Raw genomic sequence first — 15,687 nt, forward strand, 5'->3', positions numbered from 1 at the left:
CGCGCCCCGCTGCGGCAGCCCGCGGCCGGAGAGGGGGCTGCTCCGCGCGCGCCCTCTGGCCCAGCCCCAGGCGCGGAGGCCGCAGCAGGCGGCTCTTCCCCCAGGCGAGAAGCCAGCACACGCGCTTGCGCCCCCGCCCTTGCCTGCGGGGCTTGGGGCTCGCCGAGCGCTCTGCTCCGCGAAGTCGGGCTGTCGCCGATGCGGTCCTCTCGTCGGCACCAGGTGAAGGCCGTCCTCCTGGGCACATGGCAGCACGAGGGAGCTTTTTAGTTTTTTATCAGGCCGGGTAGTTTTATTGTTAGTTGCTCTTAACGTGTTTTCAAATAGTTTTAAATCTTTGCACATTAAAGGTTTTATGTTTTATCATGCTGTGAACAGTCCAAGGAGCTTTCACTGTTGGGCAGTACCAGCACTGCATGGATGACAACCAAGAGCCAAAAAATAGCGACAAGCCCACCTGGGCCAGAAACAATTGTCCTTTATTCCTTTACCAAAGACTTCAGAGAACAGCCCACAGCCACTCCAGGGCCCGCCCCCAACAAGAACTTCGGCCGTCCTCTGCCCCTCGCCAAGGGGGACTCCTCCAGCCACCTGGGCGGGGGCATCAGAAGCCCATGCGGGCTCGCTTGCACCGGGGCTGGGAGCTCTGGGAGGAAGGGGGGCCGCGCGGGCTGCCTCGGGCAGAAGGCTGGCTAGACAGCGGATCATCCAGGGGCGGAGGGGGCTCATCCCAGATGGCGAGGTAGTTGCGCAGGGTCCGGCAGCGCTCCCTGGGGATCCCACGAGAGCGCAGCGTCTGGGAGGAGAGCAACTCCGAGGAGTCCTGGGCATCCGGCCCGGGGTCCAGGGAGGCAGGCGGGAGGCAGGGCGCCAGGGAAGAGGGCTGCATGGGACCACAGGGCTCCTCTCTGGGCACAGCATGGGCAGGCTGGCTCTCATTCAGGCCAGTGGAGACGCCACTGCCACCTCCCGCCCCAGAGACGTCGCTGAGATCCGACTGGTAGCTGGTGGAGGAGGTGAAGCTGCCGGACAGGCTGGGGGTGCCCCGGGCCCGCTTGAGCCGGCGCCGCTGCTCCCTCAGCACCTGCTGCTTCTGTGCCTTGGTCATGCCCAGCTTCTCTTGCCACCAGCCATACCAGTTGCCAGCCCAGGAGGATGCAAGCCGCTTGCCCAATTCACCCAGCTGATCCTGAGGCAGCAGGGCTGGGGGCAAGGGGGCCGTGCCCTGCTCCGCCCAGGGGCACAGAGGCAACCTCTTCTCCATGGCGGTGCGCAGGTGCTGGCGGGCTTCCGCATGGAGGGGGGCAAACCACGGCTGCTCCTGGAGCTCATGGCGGCTGAAGAGGCGGTCCTGGGTGACAGTGGGCAGAGGCCGCGGCCGGCTCCGCACTTGTTCGGGCAGCTGCTTCCAGGCCCTCAGCAAGGCCCGGAACCAGCACTGATAACTGGCCGGGGCAGCAGCAACGGGGCCAGCTGTGGCCACAGGCACCGAGGGTGGAAGAGGCGAGTCCTGGCAGCGCCCACCTGCTCCAAAGACTCTGCCGGCATTGCCCTTGCGGGAGACGTCTGCATCTGGTCCTGGCTGCGCCTCCGCACAGGTGCCCTCCCCATGCTCGTCCTGGCGGAGCAGCGGCTGGTAGAAGAGGTCTCCCACCTCCGAAAGCTGGAAGATGAGCAGGCTCTGGCTCTGGCCCTGCTGGCCAAGGGCAGCTGCAATGCCTGGGGGGAGCAGCGTGGGCGGTGAGGGGCGGGGCTCCCCTGAGACGAGCCCCTCAGCAGCAGGTCTGGTTGCCGCATCTCGAAAACGTCTTAGCAGGCTGGAAACAGCAGCGGGTAGGGCGGGGGCACAGAACACCTCCCTTAACAAACACTCGGGGGAAATGGGGGGGATGGTCACACACTCCTGACGGGCTTGTCCCTGACTGGAGTGACTCAATCACAAATAGGAGTGTTGGGGGCTGTTCGGGATCAGACCCAAGGGAGCCTCCAGTCCAGCCTCCCCTTCCCAAGTGGCCAGCCAGCTGCCCGGTGGGAAGCCCACAATCCGGACAGGAGCACAAGTGCAACTGGTCGGTGGAAGCACCTTGCAGCCAGCGCGCCCACCCTGGCACAGAGAGGGCTGGCATGAGCACAGAAACGCCCATACGCATCGCCCATTTTCTCTGGTGGCCCTTTGGCCTCTCTGACACCAGGCTGGGCTAGCTGGGCGATGCAGAAGCGCAGCTCTTACTGATGGCCTGTGGGAGTCCGTGGCTCCGCCCAGATCTGGCCCGACCTCTTCCAGAGCTGCGCACCCACCCCTTCCCCGTCACGTACCTGCAGTGGGTGCACTGAGGCGCTGGTGCAGGGCGCTCTGCATGATGGGGACTTGGACAGGGAAGTGGGGCAGGCACTCCCTGATGGACGGGAGCTTCTGTGGAGGGCCCCAGAGCTGGCACAGGGTGCCACTGCCGCTGCCACCTGGAAAGAGGCATTTGAGTGGCCCAGCCCGCCACAGCCGCCTCCCCCCACAGCAACCCCCCGGCCCCCACCTGTGTATTGCAGCAGCAGCAGTTCCTGGGAGTGGTGGGTGCCCAGAAGCACCTTGTGGCTGCGCTGTGGTGACATGGTGGCTGGCGAGAGGTGGGCATAGACAGGCGGCCTCCGCATCATGTGCTCCCAGCTGAGCACAGGCACAAGCGGGAAGCGTTCGTCCAGCATGTAGACCGAGAACTAGGGAGCAAAGCGCATTCAGAGGACTGCACAGGAGGGAGGGGGCAGCACATTTCAGGGCGGGCACGCAACAGGCAAGCCACCCCCCACTCTTGAGTCTGCCCCCACCATCTGCAATGTGGGGGGGGTACTGATGACAGACGATACATGCTTGCAGTAAGGAATACTGAAATGACGGATATGAAGCACTCTGAGCCACGGAAAGCATGACCACAATGCAACTATACAAAGTATCATCAAGCCAAGCAGCGACTGGGGTGCCAGAAGCCCCCCCTGAAGGAAGCCCCTTCCCCAGACCGAGTGTGGTGCTAGCCTCACACTGCAGGCGTGAACAGGGCTTGGCAGCTCCGGGGGAGGGGGCCTTCCAGGCATGGCTGGGCAGGATGGCCCCCACCCCGCCGCAGGCCAGGCGGAGCGTCTGCCCAAGCCAGCTTTGTGGCCAGGGGAAAGGGCCCCCTGGGACAAGGCGGCCCCCTGGGACAAGGCGGCTCCCTGGGCAGGGCGCAGCTGCCAAGGTCACATCCCTCCCTTGGGGCCCCAGAGCTCTCCCAGAGGCAGAGACGCTCCCGCACTGACCTGAGTGGCCACCAGGTGGTGGTGGGGCTCTGCCTGGCCCAGGTACTTGGAGAGGACCAGGCGCTCCCCCCGCCGGCACTCTGCTTCGCCTCCCACCTTGAAGAGCTCGACTCCGCAGCCGCCGGGCTCCTGCAGCCACCGAGACAGTCAGCCCCGGAGAGCAGCACCCCCTGCCACTCAGCCCGCTGCCTCTGGCCCTCTGGGCCCGCTGTGGCTCGGCCCCCCGGAGGGGCCCTGAGCACCGAGGCGCAGGGCCATGAGCAGAGACGTGCAAGACGCACAAAAGGCGCCGCAGCGCCACCGCCCCTGCCCTTCCCCACCTGCGTCTCCTTCCATCCAGGCATCTCACCCTCTGGTCAATGCCCCTAAGGCCAGTACGGTCAGCAAAACTCAGCACGCACGGGTGGGCGGTGAACTCGCTCCAGCGCCACGGGGAGGGGTCGCGGAAGAACATGGTCTCGCAGTCCTGGTGCAGCCGCCGAGGCCTGGCAAGAAGGCCGTCTGGGTTGGCCCCGGGGGGAAAGAAGCCCTCGCTTGGCCTCCCGGCCTCCCGCCTGGCCCACCCACCCGCCCCTGTGTCTGCTGGTGGCTCTTCCCCCAAGTGCAGGCTCGGGGCCAGCAGCAGCGGTTCTCCTGGCCAGGTGCACAAGAGCAAGGTGGCTTCCCGGGCAGCATCCAGCGTAGCCCCGGCATCCGCCTGGCCCCGCTGCACCAGCATCATCTTCTGTAAGTTACAACCCCCGCAGAACCGAAATGAGGGGAATCATTGAGGGGGAATCATTGAGGGGGAATCATTGAGGGGGAATCATTGAGGGGGAATCATTGAGGGGGCACACAGGCCCTGCTTCTGACAAGGCTAACACAGGGCCCCCAAATACAATCCACAAGGGCATGCTTGCCAAGGGCTTCAAAGGTAAGGGATGTTCTTGATCCTTGGGGGAGGCAGGTAGACAGTGACAATTCCCACAGATCTGTTTTGTCTGTTTGTACAACCTTGCGTTAAGAGGGAAGTCACCAACGTTTTCAAACTACAGGGTAACGTAGGCTTGGGAAGGCTGTTTACCAAAGCAAGCTCTCCCTGCCTCCATCCCTCTCCGCATCCCAAAATGCCATCATCGCAGCCACCTTCCTCCTCGCCAGGAGGCAGGAGCCCTTCTAGCATCGTGATCTGCCACCTGCAAGGCTGCCCCTTCCTCCCAGAGAGATGGCCAAGTGTAAACACACATCTCCACAACTATGCAGGCTCAATGCAGAACCCCTTCCAGGGCAATATCCTGATCTGTGCCCGACTCCCAGGGGAACGGTGTGGGCCCCAACCTCGCTCACCCCGTCTCGATGTTCCACACATACAGGGCTCCATGGAGGGTGCAAAAGGACAGCTCGCCAGGCACATGCGGGCTGCAGAGAGGAGAGGCAGAGGTGTAAGCAGGAGGGATGGAGGAAGAGGCCCACCGCCCGTGGCCAGAAAGCCCCGCCCGCACCTTAGCTCTAGTCAAAGGGTCTCCCTTTTTTCATAAGATGGCCACGTGGGTCCATGAGCAAAACCCCCCCCAAATCCTCAGCTAGGCAATGCCTTTATTAAGACCAACCAAAATGCAACAAGAGCATGTGTACAAGCTCCCATGTTCTCCAAAACTCTTCATCAGGCTAGGTGCTTTGGGAGAACTTGAAAACTTGAACTTGGGTGGCAGGCCAGTCCCAAAAAGGGCTGTTGGGGGATTACTCCTTGACCTCTTGGTTGTTAGCCTACAGGGTCCCATAGGGTTTCATCTTGTTCCCTATTCTTGGCAACATCCACCTGAAATCACTGAGAGGTCATTCAGGGATTTGGGGTTGGGTCTCATGATGACACTCAGCTCAGTACAGGAGACAATTTCCAAACAGTTTTTAAAAAAAATCTGGCTCTGATTTTAGCTCTCTGTTTTTACTGTATTGTAAAAGACAAGGTAGATTTTTTTCCTAAATAAGTACGATAAAATTGTGGACTGGTGCCCAAATGTCAGCAACTCGCACAGCGTGACTGAGCGAGCGTGTGAGGAGAAAGATTTGTGTCACTCCTCCCGTGCCCCCAGTGACACTTGCACAATTGCAACAAGAAACGATGAATTACCTGTTCAAAATGCTTGGAAAATGCAACATCCCCAGAACTCTTAACTCTGCCTCAAAGGCAGACGTGCAACCTGTGCACAAGCAATATAAATCAAGCACGCAATGAATGACTATGCAGAAGGGGCTCACGTGACGGGATCCCATCCTCTCCCGGGCAGCCAAGCCCCCTTCCCTAAGTAAACCACAGGCACAATCCCATGGCTTTGGGTAGCCAAACAGATCAGCTGGAAGAGTGAATCAGCAACAAGTCACCAGACATTTCCAGGTGGCTGCCACGCTGAACTCCAACATGACTGAGTCTGCAGAAGGCCAAATCCAGGGGAGGGAGAACGGGTGACAGCATGACAGAAAAAGAAAGAAGGTGGAAGAACCACCCTCTTCTTCTCTGTGGCAGACACAGCTTACCTGACAGAGATGGAGGAGCAGGGGGCCTCTGTGCGAAGAACCTGGAGAGGAACAGGGGCTGCTCCATGTTGCATCTTCCACACCCCACAGTGATGCTTTGAGCGCACCCCAATGAACTCTGTTTTTGGATTCAGAGCACAAAGACCAGATTAAAGACCTTGGAAGAACACTGGGGCGGGGGGAGGGAGACAGCAATTTCCGGCGAATGCCTCTCGCTCACCATGGCCATCAACGTGCGCTGCTGCCACTTGCTGGACCACACCGCTCAGCTCAAACTGCACAGGGCAGCTGTGGGTTCGAGGTCTCAGGGAGCCGCTGGTTGTGGGCTCCAGAGTCACATCCTGAAAGCCTGGAGACTCTGCTAAGGAAGGCCTGCGGGGTGATGAAAAAGGGAGGAGGGGGCTCCGGTGGGGGGGATCAGACAGGTGGATGACAGGCAACACCACGGCAAAAGTGGAGAAGAGGCTGCCGGGGGGGGGGGGGGCACATGCAGGGTTCCATGGAGGAAAGGCCAGAAACGGAGCTGCTGGTCGATCTCCCACCGTCCCCACCATCCCACCCCTGGTGACTGACTGGATGTGGCCACCCTGTCCCACCTCTCAGAGGATACAGAGCCAGTTCATGGCATCGCCAGCTGGGTACACCAAGCAGCCGCTGCGGGTGGCCCCCCCACAGCCACTGCTGGGCAACCATGCCAAAGCCCCCCCAGTGGGGGCATCGTCAAAGGAAAGGCCTCTCCACCGATCAGCCAGGTCCTCATGTACCCATTCAGCTACCAGGTCCAGGGGCAACTCAAAGAGCCAGTCCCGGCACAGGTGGGCCACCCTGCGCAGGCGCCCCTTGGCCGTGAAACGGGGACACCTGCAGAAGGGCGGCAGGGGAGAGAAGAGCAGCCCTCAGCCCCAGGGCCAGGGAGGAAGCCCTGGTGGGCTTCTCGCCTGTGCAGCTCCCAGCGGAGCCACCCATGTACCCCAAGGAACCACCACAGGGCGAGCAGTGAGCGGCAGGTCCTGGGTCAGCAAGACCGGTCAGGGGGATGCCGGGGCCCAACAGGCTGCTGAACCAGAGCAGGCTCAGAATGCAGCATCCCGAAACAAGGCCAGGCACTGTTGTTTTCATGAGCCTGCAGGAAAGCGGAGACTGAGTGAAACTTATAGTTGCGGGTGTGGGGGGGGGGTCCTCAGCTCTGTGCAACTCCTCCCTCTTACTGTAGCAAAAGGGGAATCACATCACAAAACAGGCCTCTCTACACAGAGGAAGCAGCCGCCGGGCAGCTGTTGCGCGTCAGCCCCACAGCCCAGGAGCAACGCTGCAGGCTGGGCTTGGCGTGAGGTCGCAGGCCCTTGGCACCAGCTTCTGAACCTCTCGTCACGCCCAAGGCTCAGCCTTCCAGCGGAAGTCAAAGTGAGGAGCTGTCCTACATCCATGCGCACAGCTCCTTTCCCTCAATGCCGCCTCAAGGCCAGCTGTGTCCAGGATTACAGAGGGGGTCTGAGGGCACACTCTGCACACAGCCACAAAGAGGGGCAGCTCACTCACCAGGCATCCACCCGGAACGCTCAGCCCCGCTGGCACCGAGGGGCATGCTGGACCTCCACCCCCATGTCCCACTTCGGGAGAGGAGGGCTGCTCACCTGCCTTCTCCCTGGGCATCCAGGTCTTTGAGAATGCGGGTGGCACGGCAGACGTTGTCTCGCGCTTCTCTCTGCAGGGAGCGGAGGCAAACGAAGCATCAGCCCCCCCGAGGCCTTGGCGCATCTGCCCCTAGACCTGCTAGCTGGGCACAGTGGAGAACATGTGTGGGTCCCCGCCCCCCCCCCCCACAGTCTCAGGGCTTGGCTGGAGAAAGGCGCTCGCTCCACTGAGCCGTTCCCTGGGGCGGCAGCTTCGGCCAGCTGCTCTCTCCAGCAGCCTAACCCCCTCACGGCAGGATTCTTGGGAGGAAATACAGAAACGAAGACATATACAGCAACAGAGCTCCTTGCAATGCTACTAAGAGCTGGGGGGGGGGGGCTGCTGGAATGAAAGCCCCCAGCCACCACAGAGAGCAAGAATGCAGCCATGTGATGCCGGCAAAGGATACGGGGCCTGGGCACAAGCCACTGGCGAGGAGAAAGCAAGCGGGCCCTCACGCCCAGTCCCTCACCAGAAGGAGGCCCAGACTGGCGTGTGCCACGGACAGCAGGGGCTGCAGAGGCCACAACACAAGAGAGCAGCCTGAGCGGAGACTGGGAGGCCTGACGGGGAAGGAAGCGGGTGCCTGGAGGCTCACTCACCGGCACCCCTGAATCTCCCAGGTAGAAGTTCTCCTGGAGCAGCGGGCCCATGGCACCAAAAGCCACGTCGGGATGGTCCTGGAAGAAGGCGCCCAGCTGCGGTGCAGAGAGACAGGCTGGCCCCTTGCCCGGGAATACAGGCCAAGCGCCTCCTGCACAGCCCACACGCATCCTCCCCCGCCCCCCGCGTGAGCTCCCCCTGGACTACCTGACTCGTGAAGTCGAGGGCCGCCTGAGCGCCGGTGTTGGTTGCCTCCACGGCCCGCTGGATCTGCCCCCGGTAAAGGATGTCCTGGGGGGTCACAGCTGGGACCCTGCAGCCTGTGGGGAGGGGATTCCGTCTGTCCGCGGCTCCGCAGGGGCGGCTCGGGCACAGGCACCCCCCGGCCCAGGGGCAGCAAAGGGGCTCTCACCAGCATCGGGCAGCCTCAGCGGCAGGGGGGCGGCCTCTGCGGGCACCCAGCTCTCCCGGTCCTTCTTGCGGTGGCGCGGCACGAACCTCGGCTGGGCCTGTGGGGGCACGAGCGGGGCTGGCGAGCCGGGGAGCCCTCCCGCCGCCCCGCCGCCCCCGCTCCTGCCCGCCGGGGGCGAGGCCGGGCCCGGGCGCGCCTTCCTCGGCGAGGCGTCGCGCCCGCTCACCGGCGGCTGCTGCGGCCCGCGCGGGTCGGCCCGCACTCGCCCGTACCGGCCCCAGCCGGCCACCAGCGGCGCGCAGCGGGCGCGGGGGCGGCGCGGGAGCCCCTCGCGGAAGTGGCCAGGGAAGAGGGGGCAGGGGAAGGCCGCCATGGCCGGCCTCGCGGCGGGCGGGCGGCGAGAGGCGGGCGGCGCCTGCGCGGCGCGGCGCGAGCGGAGTTCCGGCGCCCGCGCGCCCCCTGGCGCTGGGAGGCCGCGGCCCTGGCGCGGCTGGCGGCCCGCGAGACGAGCCCGCTGCCGGCGAGGCCCTTCGGCCCGCGGCGACGGCGGCGCTCCGCGGCCTCGGCGCGGCGGGCCGCGAGGCTGCCGAGGCGGGCGGCAGGCTTCGGCGTCGCAGGCCGCGCGCCCGCCCGGCCAGCTACCCGGGGACGTAGGGCGGAGGAGCGTTGCCGGCCTGCCACGCACCGCCCGGGCCTCCGGCTACGGCCCGGCGCTGCCGCTCCCGGGCGGCTCCCGGGCCCCGAGCCTCAGCCCCGAGGCCGCGCCGCGGGCCACCCGGCCTCTCCGGGATGTGTTGGTGCAGCTCCCCGGCCCGGCCGGCCCTGGCCACCTTACGGCGGGGGGGCAGAAGGCGGAGCGGGGCTCTGGCGATTGGCAGTTATTTCTGACTCCCGGCTGTAAGCCCTGCGCCCCCTTCATGGGTCACTGCCTTGTTGCGCGAAGGCGCTTGCGTAACTCAGTGGGGCCAAGAACTGTGCCGCGCAGGGCCACCCAAGACGGACAGGTCACGGCGGAGAGTTCTGACAAAAGGTGGTCCGCCAGAGAAGGAAATGGCAACCCACTCCAGCATTCTTGCCAAGAAAACCCCATGGAACGTATCACAAGGCTAAAAGAGATGACGCCGGAAGATGAGCCCCTCAGTTCGGAAGGTGTCCGATACGCTGCTGGGGAAGAGCAGAGGGTATTTCCAAGTAGCGCCAGAAAGAGTGAAGCGGCTGGGCCAAAGCCGAAAGGACACTCCGCTGTGGATGTGTCTGGTGGTGAAAAGAAAATCCGATGCTGCAAAGAACAATATTGTTTAGGAACCTGGAATGTCAGATCAATGAATCAAGGTAAGCTGGAGGTGGTCAAACAGGAGATGGCAAGATTGAACATCGACATCTTGGGAATCAGCGAACTAAAATGGACAAGCATGGGCGAATTTAATTCAGGTTACCATCATATCTACAACTGTGGGCAAGAATCCCTTAGAAGAAATGGAGTAGCACTCATAGTCAACAAAAGGGTGGGAAAAGCAGTATTGGGGTACAATCTCAAAAATGATAGAATCATCTCAGTACAAATCCAAGGCAAACCATTCCACATCACAGTAATTCTAGTCTATGCACCAACCACTGAGGCCGAAGAAGCTGAGGTTGATCGGTTCTATGAAGACCTACAACACCTTCTAGAACTAACACCAAAAAAAGATGTCCTCTTCATCATAGGGGATTGGAATGCTAAAGTAGGAACTCAAGAAATCACCGGGATAACAGGCAGGCATGGTCTTGGTGTACAAAATGAAGCAGGACAAAAGCTAATCGAGTTTTGCCAAGAGAACACGCTGATCATAGCAAACACTCTTTTCCAACAGCACAAGAGGCGTCTCTACACATGGACATCACCAGATGGTCAATATCGAAATCAGATTGATTATGTCCTTTGCAGCCAAAGATGGAAAAGCTCTTTCTGTAGCCCTGCGAGATCAGTTTCGCAGACAGATGATGGCTGGCCCAAGGCCTCCCTGCAAGCCTCGTCGGGATTAGAGCCCTGGTTTCTCCAGTTCAGGCAGTTCTCCACTGGCATCCGTGTTTTTACTGGGTCCATTTCACACAGAACAGGACCATAAGCCTCCATCCTGTCCCCAGCGAGGATACATGCCATTTGGGCCCATTCTACAGCTGGCTGTGCCCTGCTCCGCTCATGCCCAGTCTGACCACAGGCAAGGCACCAGGGGCTGCACTGCATTTATTTATTTCATTTCTATACTGCCCAATAGTCAAAGCTCTTTGGGCGGTTTGCAGTGGTGTGCAATGAACTCGGCTCACGAAGGGAACGCTGCCCATCTTTGCTCTCACAGCAACCAGCAGGCACAAGCCGCTTGCCCGTAAATCAGCCAGCCTTCACGAAGGCCACTTCACAACCCCAAGGGTGACAATGATCAGAGTTCCATCCTATAGACACTTCATTTAAAGCCCCTTGTGAAGGAACAGAACTGCCTTCTAAGTTCGTGTATAGCTTGGTTTGGCTATTATGGGGCTAATGTTTACTCTCTGTGTACTACTGGTCAGTGTAAAATCCAAAAGGTTAGAAGCTCAGGTAACGTTTCACTAAGTCTTGGTGCCACTAGGTCTGGAAAATAAGCAAGAAGGAAAGAGATTGAACAGATGGTTAGCTCTGAGTGTGGAGGAACTCTCTTTAGTTCCATTTTCATGGACAGATCACTACCTGGTGGGGTTTAGACTTGTTGGCACTTGGAACCTCTGCAGGGGTGGAGGGCTGATTAAGATGGTCCGCCCCAGGAGGCTGATGGATCCGAATGGTTTCCTGAAGGCTCTTGGGGATTTTCCTGTTGCCTCAGCAGGCGATTCTGTCGATGCCCTGGCCGATCTCTGGAATGGAGAAATGACCAGGGCCGTGGACACAATCGCTCCTGAGCGCTCCCTCTCATGAAGTGGAGCCGCACCAGCACCCTGGGTTTCTAGGGAGCTGGCGGTGATGAAACGAGCGAGAAGACGACTAGAGCGACATTGGCAGAAAAAACAGTAAATCCGATCAAACACAGGCTAGAGCCTATTTGAAGGCCTACTCTGTTGGCAATACGGGCAGCAAAGAAAATATTTTTTTCTGCCACTATTGCGTCTGCAAAGAGCTATCCAGTGGAGCTGTTTCAAGTGGTTAGGGGTCTTTTACACACTAGCCCACAAGAGGAGAATTTAAACCCCTCGACAGCCCGCTGTGAACAATTTGCTCAGCACTTTGCAGACAAAATTGCTGGGATCCATTCTGATTTGGATGCTATAGTTGCTACGGACCCAGAGGATGTAACTTTGGCCCCTGCTTGTCCAGTGTTGTTGGATAGTTTTCAATTTGTACAGCCTGAGGATGTGGACAGGATCCTTGGAGAGGTGAGAGCCACCACGTGTGTTCTAGATCCTTGCCCTTCCTGGCTCATAAAAGCAGCCAAACGTGGACTGGCCGAGTGGGTAAGGGGAGTGGTTAATGCCTCCCTTAGGCAAGGCAGAATTCCAGCCTGCTTGAAGGAGGTAGTGGTGAGACCTTTGTTAGAAAGCCCTCCCTGAACCCCACTATATTGGATAATTATCGGCCAGTCTCCAGTATTCCATTTCTGGGCAAGATATTGGAGCACGTGGTAGCGTCCCAACTCCAGAGATTCCTGGATGAGACAGATTATCTAGATCCATTTCAATCTGGCTTCAGTCCCGGTTATGGGACAGAAGCAGCTTTGGTTGCCTTGGTGGATGACCTACGCCAGGAACTAGACAGGGGGAGTGTGTCCCTTTTGGTTCTGCTGGACCTCTCAGCGGCTTTCGATACCATCGACCATGGTATCCTTCTGGGCCGCCTTGCTGGGATGGGACTTGGAGGCACTGTTTTACAGTGGCTCCATTTCTTCTTGGAGGGGCAGACCCAGAAGGTGGTGCTGGGGGACTCCTGTTCGACTCCCTGGCCATTGGCTTGTGGGGTCCCTCAGGGTTCTGTTTTGTCCCCCATGCTATTTAACATATACATGAAACCACTGGGGGAGGTTGTCCGGAGTTTTGGGGTTCGGTGTCACCAGTACACTGATGACACCCAACTCTACTTTTCCTTTCCATCTAATTCCAAGGAAGCTGTTGGGGTGCTGAACCAATGTCTGTTGGCAGTAATGGACTGGATGAGGGCAAACAAATTGAAGCTTAATCCAGACAAGACAGAAGTGCTCCTGGTCAGTTGAAAGGTAGATCAGGAATAGGGATTCAGCTTGTGCTAGATGAGGTTACACTGCCCCTGAAGATACAGGTTCGCAGCTTGGGTGTACTTCTGGATACAGCCCTGAGCCTGGATGCCCAGGTTTCAGCGGTGGCCAGGAGTGCATTCTCACAGTTAAAGCTAGTGCACCATCTGCGCCCATTCCTTGAGATGTCTGACTTGGCCACAGTGACACATACCTTAGTTACGTCCCGTTTGGATTACTGTAACGCACTCTACGTGGGGCTGCCTCAGAAGAGTGTTCGGAAACTTCAGCTGGTTCAAAGAACTGCAGCCAGACTGCTGACTGGGGCTGGTTACAGGGAGCATACAACTCCCCTGTTAAAACAGCTTCTCTGGCTCCCAGTCTGTTTCCGGGCACAATTCAAAGTGCTGGTTATGTCCTATAAAGCCCTATACGGCTCGGGTCCAGGTTATCTGAAAAACCGTATTCTCCCCTATGAGCCTACTTGTGCCCTGAGATCTTCAGGGGAAGCCCTTCTCGCCATCCCACCATCATCACAGGCATGCCTGGTGGGAACGCGGGAGAGGGCCTTCTCGGTGGCTGCCCCAAGGCTCTGGAACTCCCTTCCCAGGGAGGCGAGAGTGGCACCCTCCTTGATATGTTTTCGTAGACATGCAAAAACTTTTTTGTTCCAGCAGGCCTTTGGGGATAACTAGTCTGGACCTGGGAAAATGCGACGTATGGATACCATCTGGTTGTCTTTTAATGTTTTAATATCTTTACAATTTTAATATTGATGATTTAATTATATTTTTAACTTTTATACAGTTGTATTTATATTTCTATTTATAGGTTTTAATTGTAACAGTTTTAACGTTGTAAGGCCGCCTTGAGTCCCAGTATTGGGGAAAAGGTGGGATATAAATTACTATAATAATAATAATATAATAATAAGCAAGATAGGGAGCTAGCAGCAAGGGGCTTGTTTATATTGTGGTGCCAAAGTAACTGCAGGTTTCATTTCTGCAAAAATTGTTGTAAAGAATTGTAAGGGACAACGGTAAGTCCTGATTGGTTCGTATTACAAGAGTTCATGCTAGCTTTAACACAAAAACTGGAGCAAAGGGGCAGGTTTTTTGGTAGAGGAGGACTGAAATAGAGGAAGTTTTAAACAAACAAGAATCTGGAAGAAAAAAAATCAGACAGCTGCTTGGGAGAAGCTGAATGCTAGGGAGAGCTGAGAGCTCTGAGGTAAAACATTGCTGGGAAGAACTTGGCTGATAGAGGGACAGTCTAGGTAGGAATTACTGGATGTGTTTAAACCCTGGTCATTTTCTTACCCTTTTGCTTGCATGGATTTGTTTTGTGTTTGTTGTAACCATTCCGATGTCAAAACCCTTTTCCTAATAATAGTATTTTTTTTAGTAAACTTTTAAAAATGTTGTTTAAATCTTGGGGTCTCCTGTCTTGTTGGATTACCAACCCACACCTAAAAGCCAAACCTCAGACTATTTAAAGGTATTTACAAGAGGTTGTTTGGTGGAGGCAGCCAGAAAATAAAGATTTCCATCTGGTGGCAGTGGGAAAGTACCAGGATGGGAAAAGGCAATCACTCCATTTGGCCTGGTCTCCCTTCCACATGCAGGTCAGGGCATAGATGCTCCCATGACAAACCTCTTGGTGGGAGCAGCTGGCTAAGAAACGTCTTGTCTGTGCCTTCCCGGTGTCTTTCCAATCATTCTAGCTTGTCCTGCACTATTTTGTCCTGCTATTGTGCAGTCACTCACACCTGACCTGACAAGGCCTAGTTTCCCTTCATTCAGGTAAGTAACAGGGCATCAAGGGTGCTGTCAAGAACATGGGCGATGTTTATCCTAGCAGATGCTGTGACAAGGTGTCTGTGGTCTGGCAGTTGCAACCTCTGGGAATGTTCAGACATTCTTGCAAGATTCTCCTAAATTTGGCAGCGCTTGAAGCAGGGGGCCGGTGCGGGTATCATAGAATAGAATCATAGAATCATAGAATAGTAGGGTTGGAAGGGGCCTACAAGGCCATTGAGTCTAACCCCCTGCTCAATGCAGGAATCCAAGTCAGAGCATCCCTGACAAATGGCTGTCCAGCCTCGTCTTGAAGGCCTCCAGTGTGGGAGAGCCCACCACCTCCCCAGGTAATATGTTCCATTGTCGTATTGCTCTTACAGTCAGGAAGTTTTTCCTGATGTTCAGCCGGAATCTGGCTTCCTGTCACTTGAGCCCATGATTCCGTGTCCTGCACTCTGGGATGATCAAGAAGAGATCCTGGCCTTCTTCTCTGTGACAACCTTTCAAGTACTTGAAGAGTGCTCTCATATCTCCCCTCAGTCTTCTCTTCTCAAGGCTAAACATGCCCAGTTCTTTCAGTCTCTCTACATAGGGCTTTGTTTCCAGTCCCCTGATCATCTTTGTTGCCCTCCTCTGAACCCTCTCCAGTTTGTCTGCATCCTTCTTCAAGTGTGGTGCCCAGAACTGGACACAGTACTCCAGATGAGGCCTAACCAGGGCTGAGTAGAGGGGAACTAGTACTTCCTGGGATTTGGAAGCCATGCTTCTATGAATGCAGCCCAAAATAGCATTGGCCTTTTTTGCAGCCACATCACATTGTTGGCTCATATTCAGCTTGTGATCGACAACAATTCCAAGATCCTTCTCGCTTGTAGTGTGGTTGAGCCACGTATCCCCCACCTTGTAACTGTGCATTTGGTTTCTTTTTCCTAGGTGCAGAACTGGGTATTTCTCCCTATTAAATGTCATTCTGTTGTTTTCTGCCCAGCGCTCCAGTCTATCCAGATCACTTTGAATGTTGTTTCTGTCTTCCAAAGTATTAGCTATCCCTCCCAATTTTGTGTCATCTTCAAATTTGATCAGCATTCCCTGCACCTCCTCCTCCAAGTCATTAATACAAATGTTGAAGAGCACTGGGCCCAGGACTGAGCCCTGCAGTACCCCACTCATTACCTCTCCC

At 57.5% G+C, this 15,687-nt stretch overlaps 1 protein-coding gene across 4 annotated transcripts; it reads right to left on the reverse strand.

Moving 5' to 3' along the window:
* Window positions 1-458: 458 nt before the first annotated feature.
* TAF1C (TATA-box binding protein associated factor, RNA polymerase I subunit C) lies at window positions 459-8,906 on the reverse strand. 4 transcript variants are annotated; one of them, XM_084832686.1, is made up of 13 exons: window positions 8,492-8,906; window positions 8,287-8,399; window positions 8,079-8,174; window positions 7,437-7,507; window positions 6,413-6,663; window positions 6,023-6,151; window positions 5,803-5,920; window positions 4,615-4,686; window positions 3,638-3,773; window positions 3,289-3,417; window positions 2,532-2,712; window positions 2,317-2,460; window positions 459-1,719 (listed from the first exon to the last, which is right to left on the reverse strand). In XM_084832686.1, the coding sequence occupies exons 1-13, from the start codon at window positions 8,862-8,864 to the stop codon at window positions 605-607; spliced, it is 2,928 nt and encodes a 975-aa protein (XP_084688812.1). In that variant the 5' UTR covers window positions 8,865-8,906; the 3' UTR covers window positions 459-604. The 4 variants fall into 4 exon arrangements, with proteins under 4 accessions (XP_084688812.1, XP_084688813.1, XP_084688815.1 ...); XM_084832687.1 differs by lacking the exon at window positions 8,079-8,174; XM_084832689.1 differs by lacking the exon at window positions 6,413-6,663 and having other exon boundaries at window positions 6,023-6,174.
* Window positions 8,907-15,687: the final 6,781 nt, after the last annotated feature.

Source organism: Heloderma suspectum, chromosome 2 (genome assembly GCF_057233095.1).
Source record: "Heloderma suspectum isolate Gila_16-S chromosome 2, 16-S_ref, whole genome shotgun sequence".
Taxonomy (NCBI): Eukaryota; Metazoa; Chordata; class Lepidosauria; order Squamata; family Helodermatidae; genus Heloderma; species Heloderma suspectum.

Bases quoted from the DNA above. Each gene is read 5' to 3' on its own strand.
- TAF1C (XM_084832686.1), bottom strand. From the start codon at position 8,864: ATGGCGGCCTTCCCCTGCCCCCTCTTCCCTGGCCACTTCCGCGAGGGG. The intron at 6,664-7,436 runs GTGAGCAGCCCT...GCCCTTCTGCAG, and splicing joins GATGCCCAGGGAGAAGGCAG to GTGTCCCCGTTTCACGGCCA. The intron at 3,774-4,614 runs GTGAGCGAGGTT...CCTTCTTGCCAG, and splicing joins GTGTGGAACATCGAGACGGG to GCCTCGGCGGCTGCACCAGG.